General features: G+C 37.5%; 1 protein-coding gene across 1 annotated transcript in view; it reads right to left on the bottom strand.

Moving 5' to 3' along the window:
• Nucleotides 1–16,527, bottom strand: part of GDAP2 (ganglioside induced differentiation associated protein 2) — a 71,070-nt gene that overhangs the window by 2,260 nt on the left and 52,283 nt on the right. Inside the window, exons 11-13 of the mRNA XM_082856191.1 lie at nt 13,776–13,915; nt 13,420–13,474; nt 2,620–2,763 (exon numbers count right to left, since the gene is read on the bottom strand). Of these exons, the coding sequence (XP_082712317.1) occupies nt 2,620–2,763; nt 13,420–13,474; nt 13,776–13,915 (339 nt within the window). The remainder of the gene's footprint in view (nt 1–2,619; nt 2,764–13,419; nt 13,475–13,775; nt 13,916–16,527) is intronic.

The following is a 16,527-nucleotide window of genomic DNA, read 5'->3' as shown; positions in this document are numbered from 1 at the left end:
TTGATCCAGATAGACAAAAATTACCTTCTAATTACCGCCAAAGGTTCCTTTTAATCCTATAAAATTTATGTCACTAAGTCACAAAAGACCCAGAAAAATAGAAGCTCACTGCCAACAACCAACCACGTCATACCTTCACCAAGTAAAGGACTATGGGCAAAGCACACGTGAATATGATAATAAAACTGACCGACTCTACACTCGTTTCCTTTTCTCTAATCATATTTTTAATTCTTTCTAGCAAAGGAAAACTTTTCTTTACAAGGTACTATCCAACCACCTTCTAGCCTTTCACCTCAGTGTCCCGTGGGGCACCTCAAACCTAGTGTGTCACAAACTGAACAGACCACCTGTCTTTTCTCCAAGCCCCCCCAGTGCTCTTCCTCCAAATTGCCTCTCTGGGATGGTGGCGACACCATTCTCCAAGTCTCCCAAAGCAGAAACTTTGTTAGTCACCTCAGGCTCCTTTCCTCCTTCATTCCTCCCAATGGCTGGCTGCTCAGTCACCATAATGCTGTGGATTCTATTCCCTAAAACGTCTACTTCTAACTATCTCTAAGATCTTCAAACCCTTGCCATTACCACTACCACTGCCTGGCTCTAGTCTCTCATTTCTCCTCTGACAGCCTCTTATTTGTCTCCTTGCCTCCAGTTTTACCCCTGCCTGGTCCCTCTCTACACTGTGTCTTTAGCCATCTTTCTAAACAGGAACACAATGGCAGTTCTCCCTTGCTCAACACTCCCCACCAACTACGAAGGAGCCAAAGTACCGCCGCATAATGTGCAAAGCTGCAGTGTACTTAGGGGTCTGCCCTCTGCCTGCCCTTTCCACATCATCTCCTGACACCTTCTTCTGTTTCTTTCCTCTTTTTATTCCTCTCTTTGGCCTTTATATATAGATGGCCTGATATCTCAGTTTTAGAAAGCTCCAATACAGGTACAGAAAGATGATCCAGTGACCTAAGTGTTAGATTGTAGGTTATTTTATTTCATTTTGATTAATCACATTATTAATTAGGCCTGTATTTAATATATAAAATATTTTAAAAAAACACTAAAAACGCACACACACAGAACAACAAAACAAAACCAAGCTTGAGTGCGGTGTTGATATTTAATGAAAGCCTGCTTTGTAGGCCCTTAAGTATATAGAAGACGTGTTGGCTTAAAAACTGCTCTTTTGGGGCTTCCCTGGTGGCGCAGTGGTTGAGAGTCCGCCTGACGATGCAGGGAATACGGGTTCGTGCCCCGGTCCGGAAAGATCCCACATGCCGCGGAGCGGCTGGGCCCGTGAGCCATGGCCGCTGAGCCTGTGCAGCCTGTGCTCTCCGCCAACGGGAGCCTGTGCTCCGCAATGGGAAAGGCCACAACAGTGAGAGGACCGCGTACCGCAAAAACAAAACAAAACAAAAAAAACCCTGCTCTTTTGGGTTGTCTAACCAATACATCCTAACTTACATATTTCTACAGCAGAAGATAAATGGTAAATCTGGACATTAGCTTTGAATCATCATTCCAAATTTTTGGTATCAAAATGTCTTTCAGTGCCTTTCACATTTCCAGCTATCCATTTTTCTTTAAATATTAAGAAGAGTGATATATAGTTCAAAAAAATAATAAGGCAATTTTCTGCTCTAGCAATCTGCAAGAAATAAAACCGGACGCTCTTTTTTCTGCCTCCCATATATTCAACAATCTTTGTATTTATGATCCAGCGACTCCAATTACAAATCCTCTTTGTGCAAAAGCAAAACATGACATTTTGTTAGCCATTAGAACACATTAAATACTTTGCTCTTCACATAAGAAATCAAAACTGTAGCAGAAATCATAACTGAAGTCGTAGAAATGTTAGAGAGAAAATGTCTTGTAGGATATTTACTGTACATACGTTGTACAATAATTAAGAATAATTCATTTTAAGCTTAATATAACCTGCAAATATATTCTGATTCATGCATAAAAATATGCAATCAGCAATAATTAAATAAGGCAATTGATAACCTTTTGGCCAAGCGTGTTACTTACTTCTCTGTTTTTAACTACTAAAGTGATAGCGTGAATAAGTACAATGGAATAGACCTTTGATGAAATTCTAGAGTAGTCCTTTCTTAGTGTTTAATAGATTCATAAATGTATCTGTAAGAAATAATGTATTGGTTGTCACTTATACAAACTTTTAGCAAAATGAAACTTCTCATAGGGTAAACACTAGGATAGGCGACCCGGCTTACAATTAACGCTGAAAATTTCGGACACCAACAGATTCTTCTGGCTCTATTTATGTAGATGAAAAGCCATTCAGTCTTAACAAAATTAGGGAGAGGTGTGTCTCAAAGGTGATGGAAAACTGACAGTACAAGCAAGGATTGGCTATAAACCTACAGCAGAAATATTTCCCATTGAAAAGTTTACTGGGGGAAAGGCGCCCCCCTTAGAACCAAGCATTTTCCTAAAGTTACCAAAGGAAAAGAACGTCAAACGATACTATCAAGCTTATTCAAACACATTAATTGCATTATCATCTTACAATGAAAAGATGATGTGCTCAGACGCACTTGCACTATAAAATAGTTAAGATAATACACCAGGTAAGGGAGAATTCCTGGTACTTCTTACCCTGGCATCATATTCAAGGACAAAAGGAGGAAAGTCGATCTGTTCTGGGGAGATGGCAGAAAACAGCTGGTGGAGGCTGTCCACATGGTGGATTTTGTCCTTCAGTCCTGAGACAGAAAAGGTGGTAAAAAACCATGTTGATACCTGATTAATAGAAGAAAAAAAAGAATTTAAGCCGGTGGCCTGAATTGGAAATATACACATGATTTTGAAAATTTATGCTAGATAAAAACTATTTTGAAACTGAAATTGATATCAAAAAAATCTTGTAATAAGCAGTGTTTTTCAAGGTGCAGGTTGTAGTGCATCAGTGGATTATGCAATCAGTTTAGTGGATTGTGAACAGTATTAAAAACAACAAACAGAAACATGCTAGAGCAACAATGACTAGGGAATGTAGCAAGATGAGCTTTGTCTCATGAAGCTTCAGTTTCTCTTACATGTCTATGTGCTCCAGTGCATGTCATGTGTTGGGATGTAACATAATATGCTTCTTACTGTGGGCTGTGGGCAAAACCACTGCCTTATCTGATGGAAGAACTGATTCACTGGTACTCTGAAAATGGTTAACATCTCCAAATCTCATAAACCCTTTTCATTACTTCAAATGAGACTGAAAATTTTTGCCAAGTTTTGAGACATTTATTTTTCTGTTGACACTTGGCATGCAGTCTCTTTCTCAGTCAAAGTGAATCTTCTGTAGACGTGGAGCCACCTTTGCTCATTTCACTTCATGACACTGCAATCTTTCTATAAAAGCTAGTCTGCAAAATTTGTTGGTTCCAAAAAAAGAAAGAATTCTTGGTAGCAAACTATACTGGCAAACTATACTGGCATTCTAGCTAAACAATAGCTAGAATTTACAAATTCTTGTTCATCTATCCAAACTGGCAATCATAATTAGTCATGTTTACCAACGGCTTATACAACAGTTCTATGAGGGAGGTACAATGTTACTGCTATCCTCATTTTATTTACAGAAGAAGGTAACATACGCGTGTGAATTCTCAGTGCACTGGCATAGTACATTCCAGTATATAACTGGGTACATTATAAATACAGTACATGCCACTTTGGGCACTTGCCAATCGTTTTTTAAATTTCTCTTTGACACCCTATCATGTTTTCCAGTGGTTGCTCCAAACCTTTCACATATTCCTGGTCCCTAATACAACATACTGTCTTCATACCTACTTATGAGAAAAGGCATGGAATAACAGAGACAACACTACACTTATCTCTATCAGAATCTTGTCCAAATTTCCAAGACTCGGTAGAGACTCATCTCTACCATTATTTCTCCCTTACAGCTCCAAACAGATTATCCCCTCTACTGAATTCACATAACCTTATGTTTAAATCTCATTTATAGCACTTATCTTACTTCATAGGTATATAAGTAGTTTCTTATATTCACTTCTATAATTTCCCTAGTACTTGGCAGACAATCATAGAATGGTCTAAAGTTTTAGAAGGTACAGACAGACCATGCATTCTCAAGTATTTGAAAAAGAATGAATGAATGAAGATAAGGCCTATTTCATACTGAGTTTCATGGCCTGGCTCACTAATCTATTTCGGCTATACTACCAATGACTGTTATAAGGCCTCAGATATTAACACTACCCTCTGTATCCTCTCATCTTACCAAGCTTATTTGGAGGGTGGTGGAGGGGGCGGGAGGTACTCGGCCTTTCTAGAACCAAGTGAGTTAATTTAAATCAGATTAGATTGTCACTTAGTTACACTCCAATCCCCAGTTTTTTACATCAGTTTTTTTTGTTTCGTTTTCAAAGCACATGCTGTTATATACCTAATTGATACAAACTTCTGCAAACTAGATTAGGGGCTCTACAACCAGTTAGCTGATAAACTAGTAAGAGCTACGGAGAGACCATGGAGATTTTAGAGATTCTAGGAAGAGGTTAAGAAAATAAAGATTGTAGAGTCAGAACGGAGAAGAACCTTGCGGATGTGTCAGGAGATACACTGTGCAAGGAGTTACACATCGACTGGGAATCTACTATGTGCTAAGCATTGGACACAGCTGTAGGTGATACAGGGTAACAGTGGCCTGGCCATTCCTCTAATGGGGGCTTAGACTCTAGAAAAGGAGCCAGCTTATAAGCATAATAACAACTTCCTAAGGCAAAAAGTACTAAATGCAATGAATGGCCCAAAGAAACACATGAATACCTATCACAGGCAAGGAGCTGTGCTACGTGGAAAAAGGTATAAAATTACGGAACTAGAAGGGACTACACAGGGTATTTGTGTTCCACTGTCTCTTACCTCAGGATCTTTTTACATGCTGCTCGTTTAGTCCTGAAACCCTTTTCCTCAATTCTTTGCCTGGCTAAGAACTGTCCTTCAGAGTTCAGGTCAGAACTCACCTCTGTGAGGAAGCTTTCACTGAGTACCTACACTCCAGGCAAAGCTGGAGAAGCAGCTTCCCTCTAAGTGTTCCAACAACACCGTGTTTACTCATATTACTACATAACTGACACTCTTTGTGGTAGTAGCTGATTCTCTCAATAGACTAAATTCCCCCGTCTGGGGATTCTCTTCTTCAATACCATATTTATAGGGATTTATACGGTCTAACTAATGCTCAACATGAAAAGTAAGCAATTCAATACGTGTTGAGAGAATTAACAAACACTTTCTGGACTTACTACCTTAGTACTATTTAGGGATGGTCGAATATTCCTTCATTCTACAAAAACAAGTTGTACTTCAATCTGGGCCTCAGTCTCTTCATCTACAAAACGAGCAAGTTGGACTTCAATGATTTTTAAAGCCCCTCTTAGTTATACAGTTCTATGAAAGGACTCTTGACTATGCTGCATGTACTGACACGGTGAGCTGGTGGTGGTAAATTCAAAGAGAAGGCTGGGTTGGGGAAGAATGGGCAGTGATCTTAGGCACACACTCTTTGAAAGACAAACACATTTCTCTGTTGCATTTTCTCCCATTACCTCCTTTACATTCTTTAGGTATTAGCAAGAGAAAATTACTCAAAGTAGACAGAAGTGGAAACCCAGTTACAAGTTTTCCATTCAGGGAGACCCAAGAGCATTGTCTTCAGTTTTTTCATTTTATTTTTATGTAGCTCAGCTTTTAATTTTCAATTATTTACAACATAAGTCATAGATATACATTTATTTAGGTAAACTTGCTTTACTCAGTATCTACTATTTTAAAAAACTGAATTAAAAATTTGAAAAGAAGGCTGCTATGATATTCTGTGAATGCTAGAAACTCTTTCATCCAATTATTCACAAATGCACAGCCAAGAACATGGGATCACAAGACAACATAAACTAGGAAAAGATTGTTCACACATGTATGCACTTAAGTCATCTACTAGAGCCAGAATCAACAGTGGGTTTAAATACTATTAGTTCACGTTCTATTAGTGAACTTCAAGAAAGAAAAAGAGTAGTGATTTATATGAGCAGTCAACTTACCACGTTGGGTGGAGTGCCCTGGAAAAGATCTGAGAAGTATGGAAATCAGGACAGTGATTCTATTGTTTTATTATCCCTTGATTTCATCTCATTATTTTATAATTACAACCCCTCCATTTACAGTTTTCGATTTAGTATAAAATAATGGTGGATTTCATTACACATGGGTTTTATTTTCTCAATCCTTCATCATTTTCTCCATCCCAAAATATTATGAAAGGTAACATAATGGCTTTCACTTCATACATCTGCTCTTCAGTCTCTGCCTACCCGCCATTTGCACTGACTTCTACCTGAAACAATTCCAATAGTGTGGCAACCAGCGCTAGTGGCTCTAACACTGAAATTTCTGCTAATGTCTATCCATTGGTGTCCAAGTGGGGGAAAGATAGCTATTCACTGACTCTCTTGTGTGGGGAAGGAGGGGTTAAAGTCAGATCTTAGCAAACAGTGGCTATGTATTCTCGTAAGTCTGGTACAGAGTAACACTCTGGATAAGTCTGAATTTGTGATAAAAGTTAAAGAAGTTTTTATTCCATTAAAAAATTATGAAGATTCATAATTTGGATGAAAATTCCAACATTCACTAAAGTTGAAAGAATTTTACAGGGAGCACTGGTACAGAAATCATTCAGACGATCATTAACATTTTCCTTAAGTTTTCTTCATCACACATCTATCTGTTCCTCTATGCATCTATTAACCCATCTTACTTTTTTGCTGCACCTCAAAGTAAACTGCAGACATCAGTAAACGTTCCCCAAATACAGTATTCATATCTTTAACTAGAGTTCAGTGTTCGTTCAGTTTGCTATAAAATTTACATTTGATGAAATACACAGATTTTAAGTGTACTTTTGCTGGTTAGACAGATGTACACACTTGTATTAGTAAAACTCCTATTGAGATACAAAACATTTTCATCACCCCAGAAAGTTCCCTCACGCCCCTCTTCCCAGAGGCAAACACTGTTTTGATTTTTTTTCTACCATGCATTAGTTTTGCCTGCTCTAGAATCTCATATAAGTGGAATTATACAGTATGACTCTTTTATGTAAGGCTTCCTTCACTCAGCATTAACGTTTTTAAGATTCCTTCATGCTGTTGTGTATATCAGTAGTATCGATGTTCTCTTTTATTGCCAAGAAATATTCCATTACAAGTATACAGCAGAGTTTAATTATTCATAATCCTATTGATGGACACCTTGGCTGGCAGTCACTGGCTGCTATGATTAATGCTGCAGTGAATATTCCTGTAGAAGTCTTTCTATGCACATATATTTCATTTCACTTGGGTAAATACCTAGTATTGGAATTGCTCGGTCACAGACTAGGTATATATTGAGTTTATAAGAAACTGTCATAACTTTTTTCAAAGTGGTCGCAGAAATTCACATTCTGACTTATACTGTAGGAGAATTCCAGTTACTCCACATCATTGGTAATATCTGGTATCATCAGTTTTTTAAACTTTAGCCATTCTGGTGGCAGTGCAGTGATATCTCATGCAGTTTTAAAAAAAAGTTTTATTATGATATACCCAACTTACAATAAACTGCATATATTTAAAGGATAAAATTTGTTAAGTTGTGACATTACGTATACACCCATTATACCATCATCACAATTAAGAAGATGAACACTGGGAGCTCCCTGGTGGCCCAGTGGTTCAGCTTCCGGGCTTTCACTGCTGTGGCCCAGATTCAACCCCTGCTCGGGGAACTGAGATCCCGCAAGCCACGCGGCGCAGCCAACGACAACAGCAACGACAAAAAAAAAGAAAGAAAATGAACATACCCATCACTCCTACAGGTTCTCAGGGTCCTCTGTAACTCCTCCCTCCCGCCCCTCGTCCCTGTCCACAGGTAACCACTGCTCTACTTTCTGTAGAAAAATTATACATTAGTTCATATTCCCTAGAATTTTATATGAAGGGAATTACATAGTATGGACACTCGTCTGGTATGTACATGCTTCTTTTATTCAGCGTAAATATGTTGAGATTCATTTGTGTTGTTGCATATATCAACAGTTCATTCTTTTTTTTATTGCTGAGTAGTATTCTATTGTATGGATATACCACAGTTTGGTTATCAGTCCTCTCAGTGATGAGCATATGGGTTGTTTCTAATGTGGGGCTATAACAAAAGTGCTATGAGCATTTGTATACAGGCAATGGATATGCTTTCATTTGTTTTGGGTAAGTATCTATGAGTGGAATGGCTGGATCACACAGTAGGTGTGATACCATTTAACGTTCTGATCAGCACTATTTGGGAGTTCCAGTTCTTCCACATTCTCACCAACATTTGATACACAGTCTTTTAAATTTTAGCCATTCTAATAGGAACGTAATATCTCGTTTTGGTTTCATTTGTACTTTCCTAATAAGTAATTGTGCTGAACATCTTTTCATTTGCTTATTTATCATCGTATATTTTCTTTGGTGAAGTATTTTGCACAAATCATTTTTTCCATTTCTAAATTGTTTCCTTATTATTAAGTTTTGAGATTTCTTTATATATTCTAAAGATAAGTCCTTTATCAGATAAATGTTTTATTTACAAAGATTTTCTCTCAGGCTGTGGTTGTGTGGTTGATCTTTTCATTCTCTTAGCTATCTTTAAAAGAGCAGAAGTTTTAAATTCTAATAAAGTTCAATTTCTTTTATGGATTGTGCTTTTGGTGTTGTATCTAAGAAATATTCGCTTTACACTCAAGGTCACACAAAGCTTTTTCACCTATACTTTCTTCTAGAAGTTTAAAAAGTTTTGTTTTACATTTATGTGATACAAGATATAGATCAAAGTTCATTTTTTTTTGGCATATGGATATCTAATTGGTCCAGTATTGTTTGTTGAACAGACTAACCTTTTTCCACTGATCTGACTTTGCACTTTTGTAAAAAAATCAGTTATCCATAAATACGTAAATCTATTTCTGGATTCTTCATTGTGCTCCATTGATGTCTTTGTCTATCTTCATGCCAGTATCTCACTGTCTTGAGTACTGTAGCTTTAGAATAAGCATTGAAAGCAGGCAGTGTTGGTCCTCTAACTTTGTTCTTCTTTTCCAAAGTTGTTTTGGCTATTTTAGATTCTGTGCATTTTAATTGAATTTCTACAGAAAAAACCTTGTTGAAATTTTGACTGGGACTGAATTGAATCTATAGCTTTAGAAAGAATTGACAATTTAACAGTATTCAGTTTTCTAATCCATAAATACAGTATATGTCTTCATTTATTTAGGTCTCCTTTAATTTCTCTCATTAATGTTTTGCAGTATACATAACTTGTGCAGTGTATTATACAAGTCTTTCATATCTTTTGTCATATTTATCCCTAAGTACTTGGTATTTTTGATGCTAGATTAAATTATATTGCTTTTTAAATCTCAATTTGTTTCTTGCTAATATATATAATAGATTTTTGAATATTGATCTTAAACCCTGAAACCGTGCTAAAAGTTACTCATCAGTTCTAGTAGCATTTCTGAGGATACCATAGGGTTTTCTATATAGATAATCATGTCATCCATTAATGACAATCAAGACAGCATTATTTACTCCTTTCTAAATCTATATGCATTTTGTTGCTTTTTCTTGCCATATTACACTAGCTAAAACCTCCAGTACAATACTGAATACAAGTGGGGATAGCAGACATTCTTGCAAAGACATACTAAAAACCAACATACTCTTCTGTTTGTCTCCATTAAAGAAAAAATTTCAGTAGCTACTGGATGAATACAAAAATAAATGGATGATGAGATTTTGGGAAATAGTCAAGCACTTCTTATGTGCTATAGAAAGAAAAAATTAGCCACTTGATGAGCATAACAAAGTTAACTTTTCCAATAAGGAGAAAGGTTAGGAAGGTTAATAATATATTATCTGATAAGACCATGTAATCAGAACTCAACTGAAAGAAGAGTAGGAAAGACAAAGTGATTTAAGTGACTGTTCACACATTTTACTTTTTTTTTTAAGCCTTGCCAAGCAGTGTTCCCATAAGCACAGCACTTTCTACTGTGCTGTTCTAACACTGAGGGACCAAAAAGAAATTTGCAATTTTTAAAAGAATTATTAAAATACTTCATGCAAAACTTAAAGATGGTATTTCAATGACAGACAACAATTTTGTAAACAGTGACAAATCCCAAAGTGGAAAACATTCTCACTGAAGCCTTCACTCATCTTAGTTATGAAATTTAATAAGGACTTTTCACTACTTATCTTACTTAATTTCTCCATAGTGCTTTAAAATAACTATTTCTACCATCTCTGATGCTTTTCCCATCCACTGGCTTCCACAGCATTAGTCAATCTCAGTTCTCCTGCTGCTTTTTGATTATTTCTTCTTGATCTCCTTCCCTGATCCCAGGGCTCTTTCTTTAGCTGTCTAAGTCTATGATTTTATTCATTAACACTTTTAAAGAGTTAAAGCTCTATTTACTTGATGATGTTCTCAAATTTACATCCCAATCCATGGTCCCTACATCTGATGACCCCTGGGAGTCATGGATGACACAGTCCTTTCTCTCACCCGTACTCATTTAATAAATCACTAAATCCTGGGATTTTACACCCAAATAATAAGTCATCTTTTCTCCAAACCACACTGATATATTCAGATGCTTATTTTTTTCTTTGCCTAGACCAGGGGTTGGCAAACTTTTGTAAAAGCCCCTATAGTAAATAGGAAATATTTTTGGCTTCTTATAGTAATATTATAGGAAAATTTCACTAGGCAGGCCTGAAGGCACCTGGAACAGTGCTATACTGGAGGCAGGACAACGTGAATACTGATTAGGTTGTTGCTGCATCCTTTGAGGTAAGAGGTGATGGTGGGATGAACTAAAGTAGAGGCAGTGGGACTAAAGACACAGGCATAGAATTGGACAATAGTAAGCACACAGAAGTGATGCAATATGATGAGAATGAGGTAAGGCAAGTACCCAAGGATGCCTCCCTTGTTTCTGACTTAGGCATCTGGGTAGACAGTGGTCTCATTTACAAAGATAGGGAATACAAAAAGCAGTTTGGGAGGGAGTGGGAGATGATGACATGAGTAGTTCTGTTTTCAAAATGTTGAACTTCAGGGGCCTGTAAAACATCTAAGTGAAGATATCTGATCAGAAGTTCAACAAGCAGGTCTAAGCACAGGAATGATGATGATGGCTAACATTTACTGAGTGTTTATTGCATGCCAGATAATGTTTTAAGCGTTTTACATGTATTAACTAATTTCATCCTTCTGACAACTACACAAGGTAGGTACTACTATTATCCCCACTTTACAGAAGATGAAATTAAAGCACACAGAGGTTACATAACTTGCCTGAGAAAACAAGTTGGTAACTGGTAGAGCTGGGATTAGAACCTACATTACCTGAATCTCAAATCCATGCTTTCACAAACATTAGACTTTACTGCCTCTCCAGACATATACTTGGGAATTGCATATATTTTGGAGGGTTGTTGAAAACACAAGAATGAAAAAAAAGAAGTACAGAATGAAAGAAGTCAGAGGATTTGGGGACACTAACACTCAAACGGTGAGCAGAGAAAGAGGGAACCGCAAAGGAGACTGAGAAGGAGTGGCTAGAAGTAGAAGAAAAACTAGGCAGGGTAAGTTTCAAAGAAGCCAAGACAAAGTGTTTCAAGGGAGAAGTGATAACTGTGCTTAAGGGCATAGGGAAAAGAGAAATTACTGGTGTTTTTAGCGTGAGCAGCTTTAGTTGCCATAGTGGGATCTGAACCAGACTGGAGTAATTTCAAGTGTATGACAAATGGAGATGGTAAGCAGAGGGCACAGATTACACTAAAAAATTTTGGTTGTAAAGGGGAAGAGAGATAAGTGGAGGCTTTAGAATGTTTAAAAATTGATGAGTTAGATCCAGAAAAATGGGAGATAAGAAAGAGGATAATTGCTGAAGAGAGGTTCCTGAGGACAAGGAAAATATTCAATATATGTGTAGAGAAGAGTGTAGGCTCTGGAATTCAAATGCCTAGATTCAAATCCAGCCTTTGCTACTTTACAGTTGCTTAGTTTGCAAAAGTTACTTAATCTCTCTAAGCATCCATCATTTTCCTATCCAATGGGAATACTACTACTATTTACTTCATAGATATAAGGCTTAAACAAGATAACTCATGGGAAGAACTGGCACACAGTAAGTGCTTAGTAAACATTAGCTATTATCACTATGGGAGCCAGAGCACAGGTAGAGGGACTGCCCTTCATTAAGAAGGAACACACTTCTGTGACAGAATAAACAGTGGCAATGATAGGAAGAGATGGCACGTAAGTTTGGGGTGGGAGGGAGAAGACAGGGAGCTCCTCAGTGATGTTTTCTATGTTCTCAGTTAGGAATGAGGCAGGGCCATCTGTTGCAGTGAGGAGTTGCTGGTAAAACAGAGCTTGAGGGGAGCACACAGCCATGCTGGGACACTGTTCAGTGAAGCATCAAAGGACCACTAGCAGTGAATGCCCCGCGAGTCTGCTGAGAAGCCCAAATTCACATGGCTCTATGATTTCTCCACCACTGCTCAGCAACCCAGATACGGGAGTGAAGAAAGCAGAATGATGGAATAGCTCAAGATCAGGTTTGGATGGGCAAGTGTGATGCAAGGCTAAGAGGTCATAGGTTATTTTAGACATAGGTTATTTATTGACAAGAGTGGCTGAAGTGATGGAACATGAGTTTTAGGCTGGATAAGGAAGAAAAATAAAGATTAAAAAAAAAAAAGAAGATATTTTCAGAAAAAGTAAAAGGACCAAAGGACTAGATATCTTGATGAAATCAAGATGCAGGATTAGATATTAGGGATGTAATTATGAGCAAGATAGCTATATAATAACTCTCAGAGATCTGGCAGGCTAACACATAAGGTAGGAAATTAAACTAGTAATTAGAATTAAAAACAACAATGAAGGAAGACTAGAAAATCTGAAGGAAGTACAATGCAGGAGTACCTACTAGTGGCAGGATTGATCAGAGAGGTTTTTTTACAGAAAGTAATTGTTGACCTGAGCTCTGAAGGATAAATAGGAGTTAGCCAGGAGCAAGGGCAGAAAAAAGCCCAGATTAACAAAGAGCATGAAGAGGCAAGGACTGAGGGACTAAAGGCCTGTAAAGGTCGCCTACAAAGATACTGGAGTTACATGGGACCAAAATAGGACCACAACTCAAGATCACTTAAAAAGGAAGGGTAAACAAAGAAATTAGCAGTCACAACGGTGACAGCAAGAAGATGATGAAATATATCTTAATATGCATGTAGTGCACTTAAATTCAAGATTTAGCTAAAAAGAAAAATACCGTACCTTTGAACGAAATGTTGGATGAACAAAATAAACAGCCTTCAAATTCCTCTTGTACCTGATTCAAAATCAAAAAGAGAGTCAGTATAAGCCATGTCTAAAACCAGTCACCATTATGAACAATTAACTCTTTTTCCAGGTGTTTAAAAGCAGGAAAAAGTTCACATATGAATTTACTTTGATACAAAATAAACTGGAGTTAAGGAGGGCCTATTATTAAAATATCCAATCTAAGTAAAATAAAAATCTTAGTTACATGAACTATCCTTTCACAAAATACACAACGATGTTTGCTATTGCTTAATACTCGGAAAGAAAAAGGCTGCTTTCCCCCTTCATAATCTGAGAAGATAACTAACTTGACATCAACAACATCGTAGAGTTTCTTCAGGAAGTCAGAGTCCAGGTGATTGTATTCGCTGGTCAGTGTGTGAAAATATACTAATACGTATTCCTTCACAGCAATGTGATCCATTACATGGATAAAATATAAGAGAGCCTAGAAGAAAAATAAAGATAACAATCATTTTGTACAGTAGTCTATTTCACAGATGCCAAGAGAGAAAAAACCCAGAAGATTAATCTGCTCCCCAGGCACTGCAGAGAGACATCTCAGACTAACGAGTACCTCTTTAAAAAGATCTTCGGGGAAGTGTCTCATGCCAGTGTTTAGTAGTGCACATAATGCTACAGTATGGTCCCTTTCTGTCTTGTTCTAAGTGGTGGAAGAGAATCACCAGTCTCCGTCCTCTCAAACAACTCTTCACATACTCAAAAGAGCTCTTCAGTCAACTACCAGGTTTTCTCTCTCTGGAATAACGGTGTCAAAACCATTAGAGGGAGAATTTCTAGACTTTTAATCATTCTTGAAGGTCCTACCTGCATTCAGTGAAAGTCTTTGCAGTCTCCACTGAGAAACGGACTAATGGCTCTCACGTAACCAAGAATTACTATAAAAGGACATTAGAAGTGATGCCTCACATGGCTCACTTTGAGGGCTAATTTTGTTAGCATCTTTGACGTTGAACTGAATGAGGAAAATGAGAACAGGTTTAGTGAGCAGACGGCAGTGGGCCGGGCAGCACTTCCCTGCTCTGCCTCAAACTTAATGTGACCTGGATCAGTTAGAGGAATATGCCATTACAAGAAGGATGAAATTTAAGAGAAACATTAAACACAAAGCAGAGACACGATATGGGCAGGGCCAGCATGACCCAGTGGTGTAGCTATAAACCATGACAAAGAGGAAGCTAAGAGGTAACAACTGAAGATTATTATCAAACAGGTTATTTCTCCATTCCTCCTCAGGGGAGTCCTTGGCATTAACTTGAATGGACTAACATGGATTAGTTAGCATGGGTCCAACTGCTACCAGAGCAGACAGAGGAGGGCACTAAGGAAACACAGTACCTTTCCAGTTGCTACCTGGTTTGGACTTCACAATATATACGAAATGATACACCACGAACATCCAGAACACCATGTAAGTACACACCAGAATCAAAGGCAGGGGTTTACGCTTTTATTGGTATCAATCACATTATTAATGCTGAGAATGAATGTCATACTGATTATCAGTTGTTTTTTCCCCCTGTGTGTATTTTTATTATTATTTCTGCTCTTGCCAGACTGCTTCTGGTCCTCTTTCTATCCACTCACCACCTCAAGGCAAGGCAATCAAGATATCCATTTTCAGCTTCAAATTCCCCATCTTTAGCTTGAATCTTTTTCATTATAAAGAAGTACAGCCATATGACAGAAAAATGTAGAAAACAAATTCTCCCTAAAACTATGAAATCCATTTTGAGATACTGATATGCATAAACTCGCACCATGCCCCCCTCCTCCACAAAAAGGTCAATGTACATACAAGCTGTTGTTTCTTCTCCTACTGATATTATACCATAAACATTTCTCTATAGTACTTGCCTCTATAACCATAATTTTTCAGGGTCACAAAACATTCCATTTGTGGATGCATAATAATTACCTGTTAGGAATTTAAGTTATAATTTTGGGCCACAAATGAGCCTGTGAATAACATTCCCAATCCAGGGCTTCCACAGTTTTTTTTTACCCAAACACCAGTGACCAGGAGTTTAAGGGCTTAGCCAGATAAAATTATCCCCTTTTGCACAACTGTGTTTTATCTTAAAATTGTATTTAATTTTTACACTTTTGAGTACATTTTTTTTTTTTTTTACTATGGTTAAGAATTATTTATTAAAGTGATTCTCCTCCTTTGCAGTCTGTGTCTATTACAATTGCTCTAGGAAGATCTACATATTTATCCCATGGATTCAGTTGTCCCTTGCCCAAGTATTCCAATTTGGGCAATTTCTGGGCCTACAGCTACTTTCAAACCTAGGATTATTTCCTTAGTACAAATTCTCAGAAATGGGATTAATGGGTCAGTGGGCGTGACCACTTTGACAGTTTCAATTCATCTTTGGTAACAATGATTATTATTTAAAAGTAATGGCTAATTTTGATGACAGTCCCAGCTGGACCACGAAGGGACAAGAAAACTCCCCCGCCTGACATGGAGGAGGAAATGACAACAGAAGCATGATGTCTACTCAGAATGAGGAAGAAGGTGGTCTTCTCCCCCTCACCACTTTTCCTTTGATTATAAAACTGTAGCCCGTTAAGGTCTCGGGGTGCAGCACCTTCTTGCCCACCTGCCTGTAAGCCTCACAAGTGTCCTATTCTAATAAATCACTTATCTATCAAAAAAACAAACAAAAAAAGTAAAAGTAATGGCTAGTTTTGAAGGTGAAAAAAGAGATCTCATTTTAATTCACTTTTTTTTTTTTACTACTAATCAGGTTGAACACTTTGTTTACCAGTAATACCATTTCTTCTGCTATGAATCATCTATTTCTGTCCTTTACCTCCAAAAGAAGGGATTACGAAATTATGACATCTTGGGTTAACTACTTCTTCTCTTCAGAGAGATAAAAGAGTTAATGTTTCTTGTTTCAAGAAAAGCAGAATTTGATTATTAGTACAGTTATAATACAGAATGAGTCCAACCAAAAACTTGCCAGTTACATCATATCCAAAACAAAGCAGCTGCATTTTTGGAGATCACAGTATGGCAATTCAGTA

Source organism: Leucopleurus acutus (genome assembly GCF_964270905.1).
Source record: "Leucopleurus acutus genome assembly, chromosome: 2".
Taxonomy (NCBI): domain Eukaryota; kingdom Metazoa; phylum Chordata; class Mammalia; order Artiodactyla; family Delphinidae; genus Leucopleurus; species Leucopleurus acutus.
The sequence above is the reverse complement of the archived record's forward strand: the minus strand, read 5'-3'. Positions and strand labels throughout refer to the sequence as shown.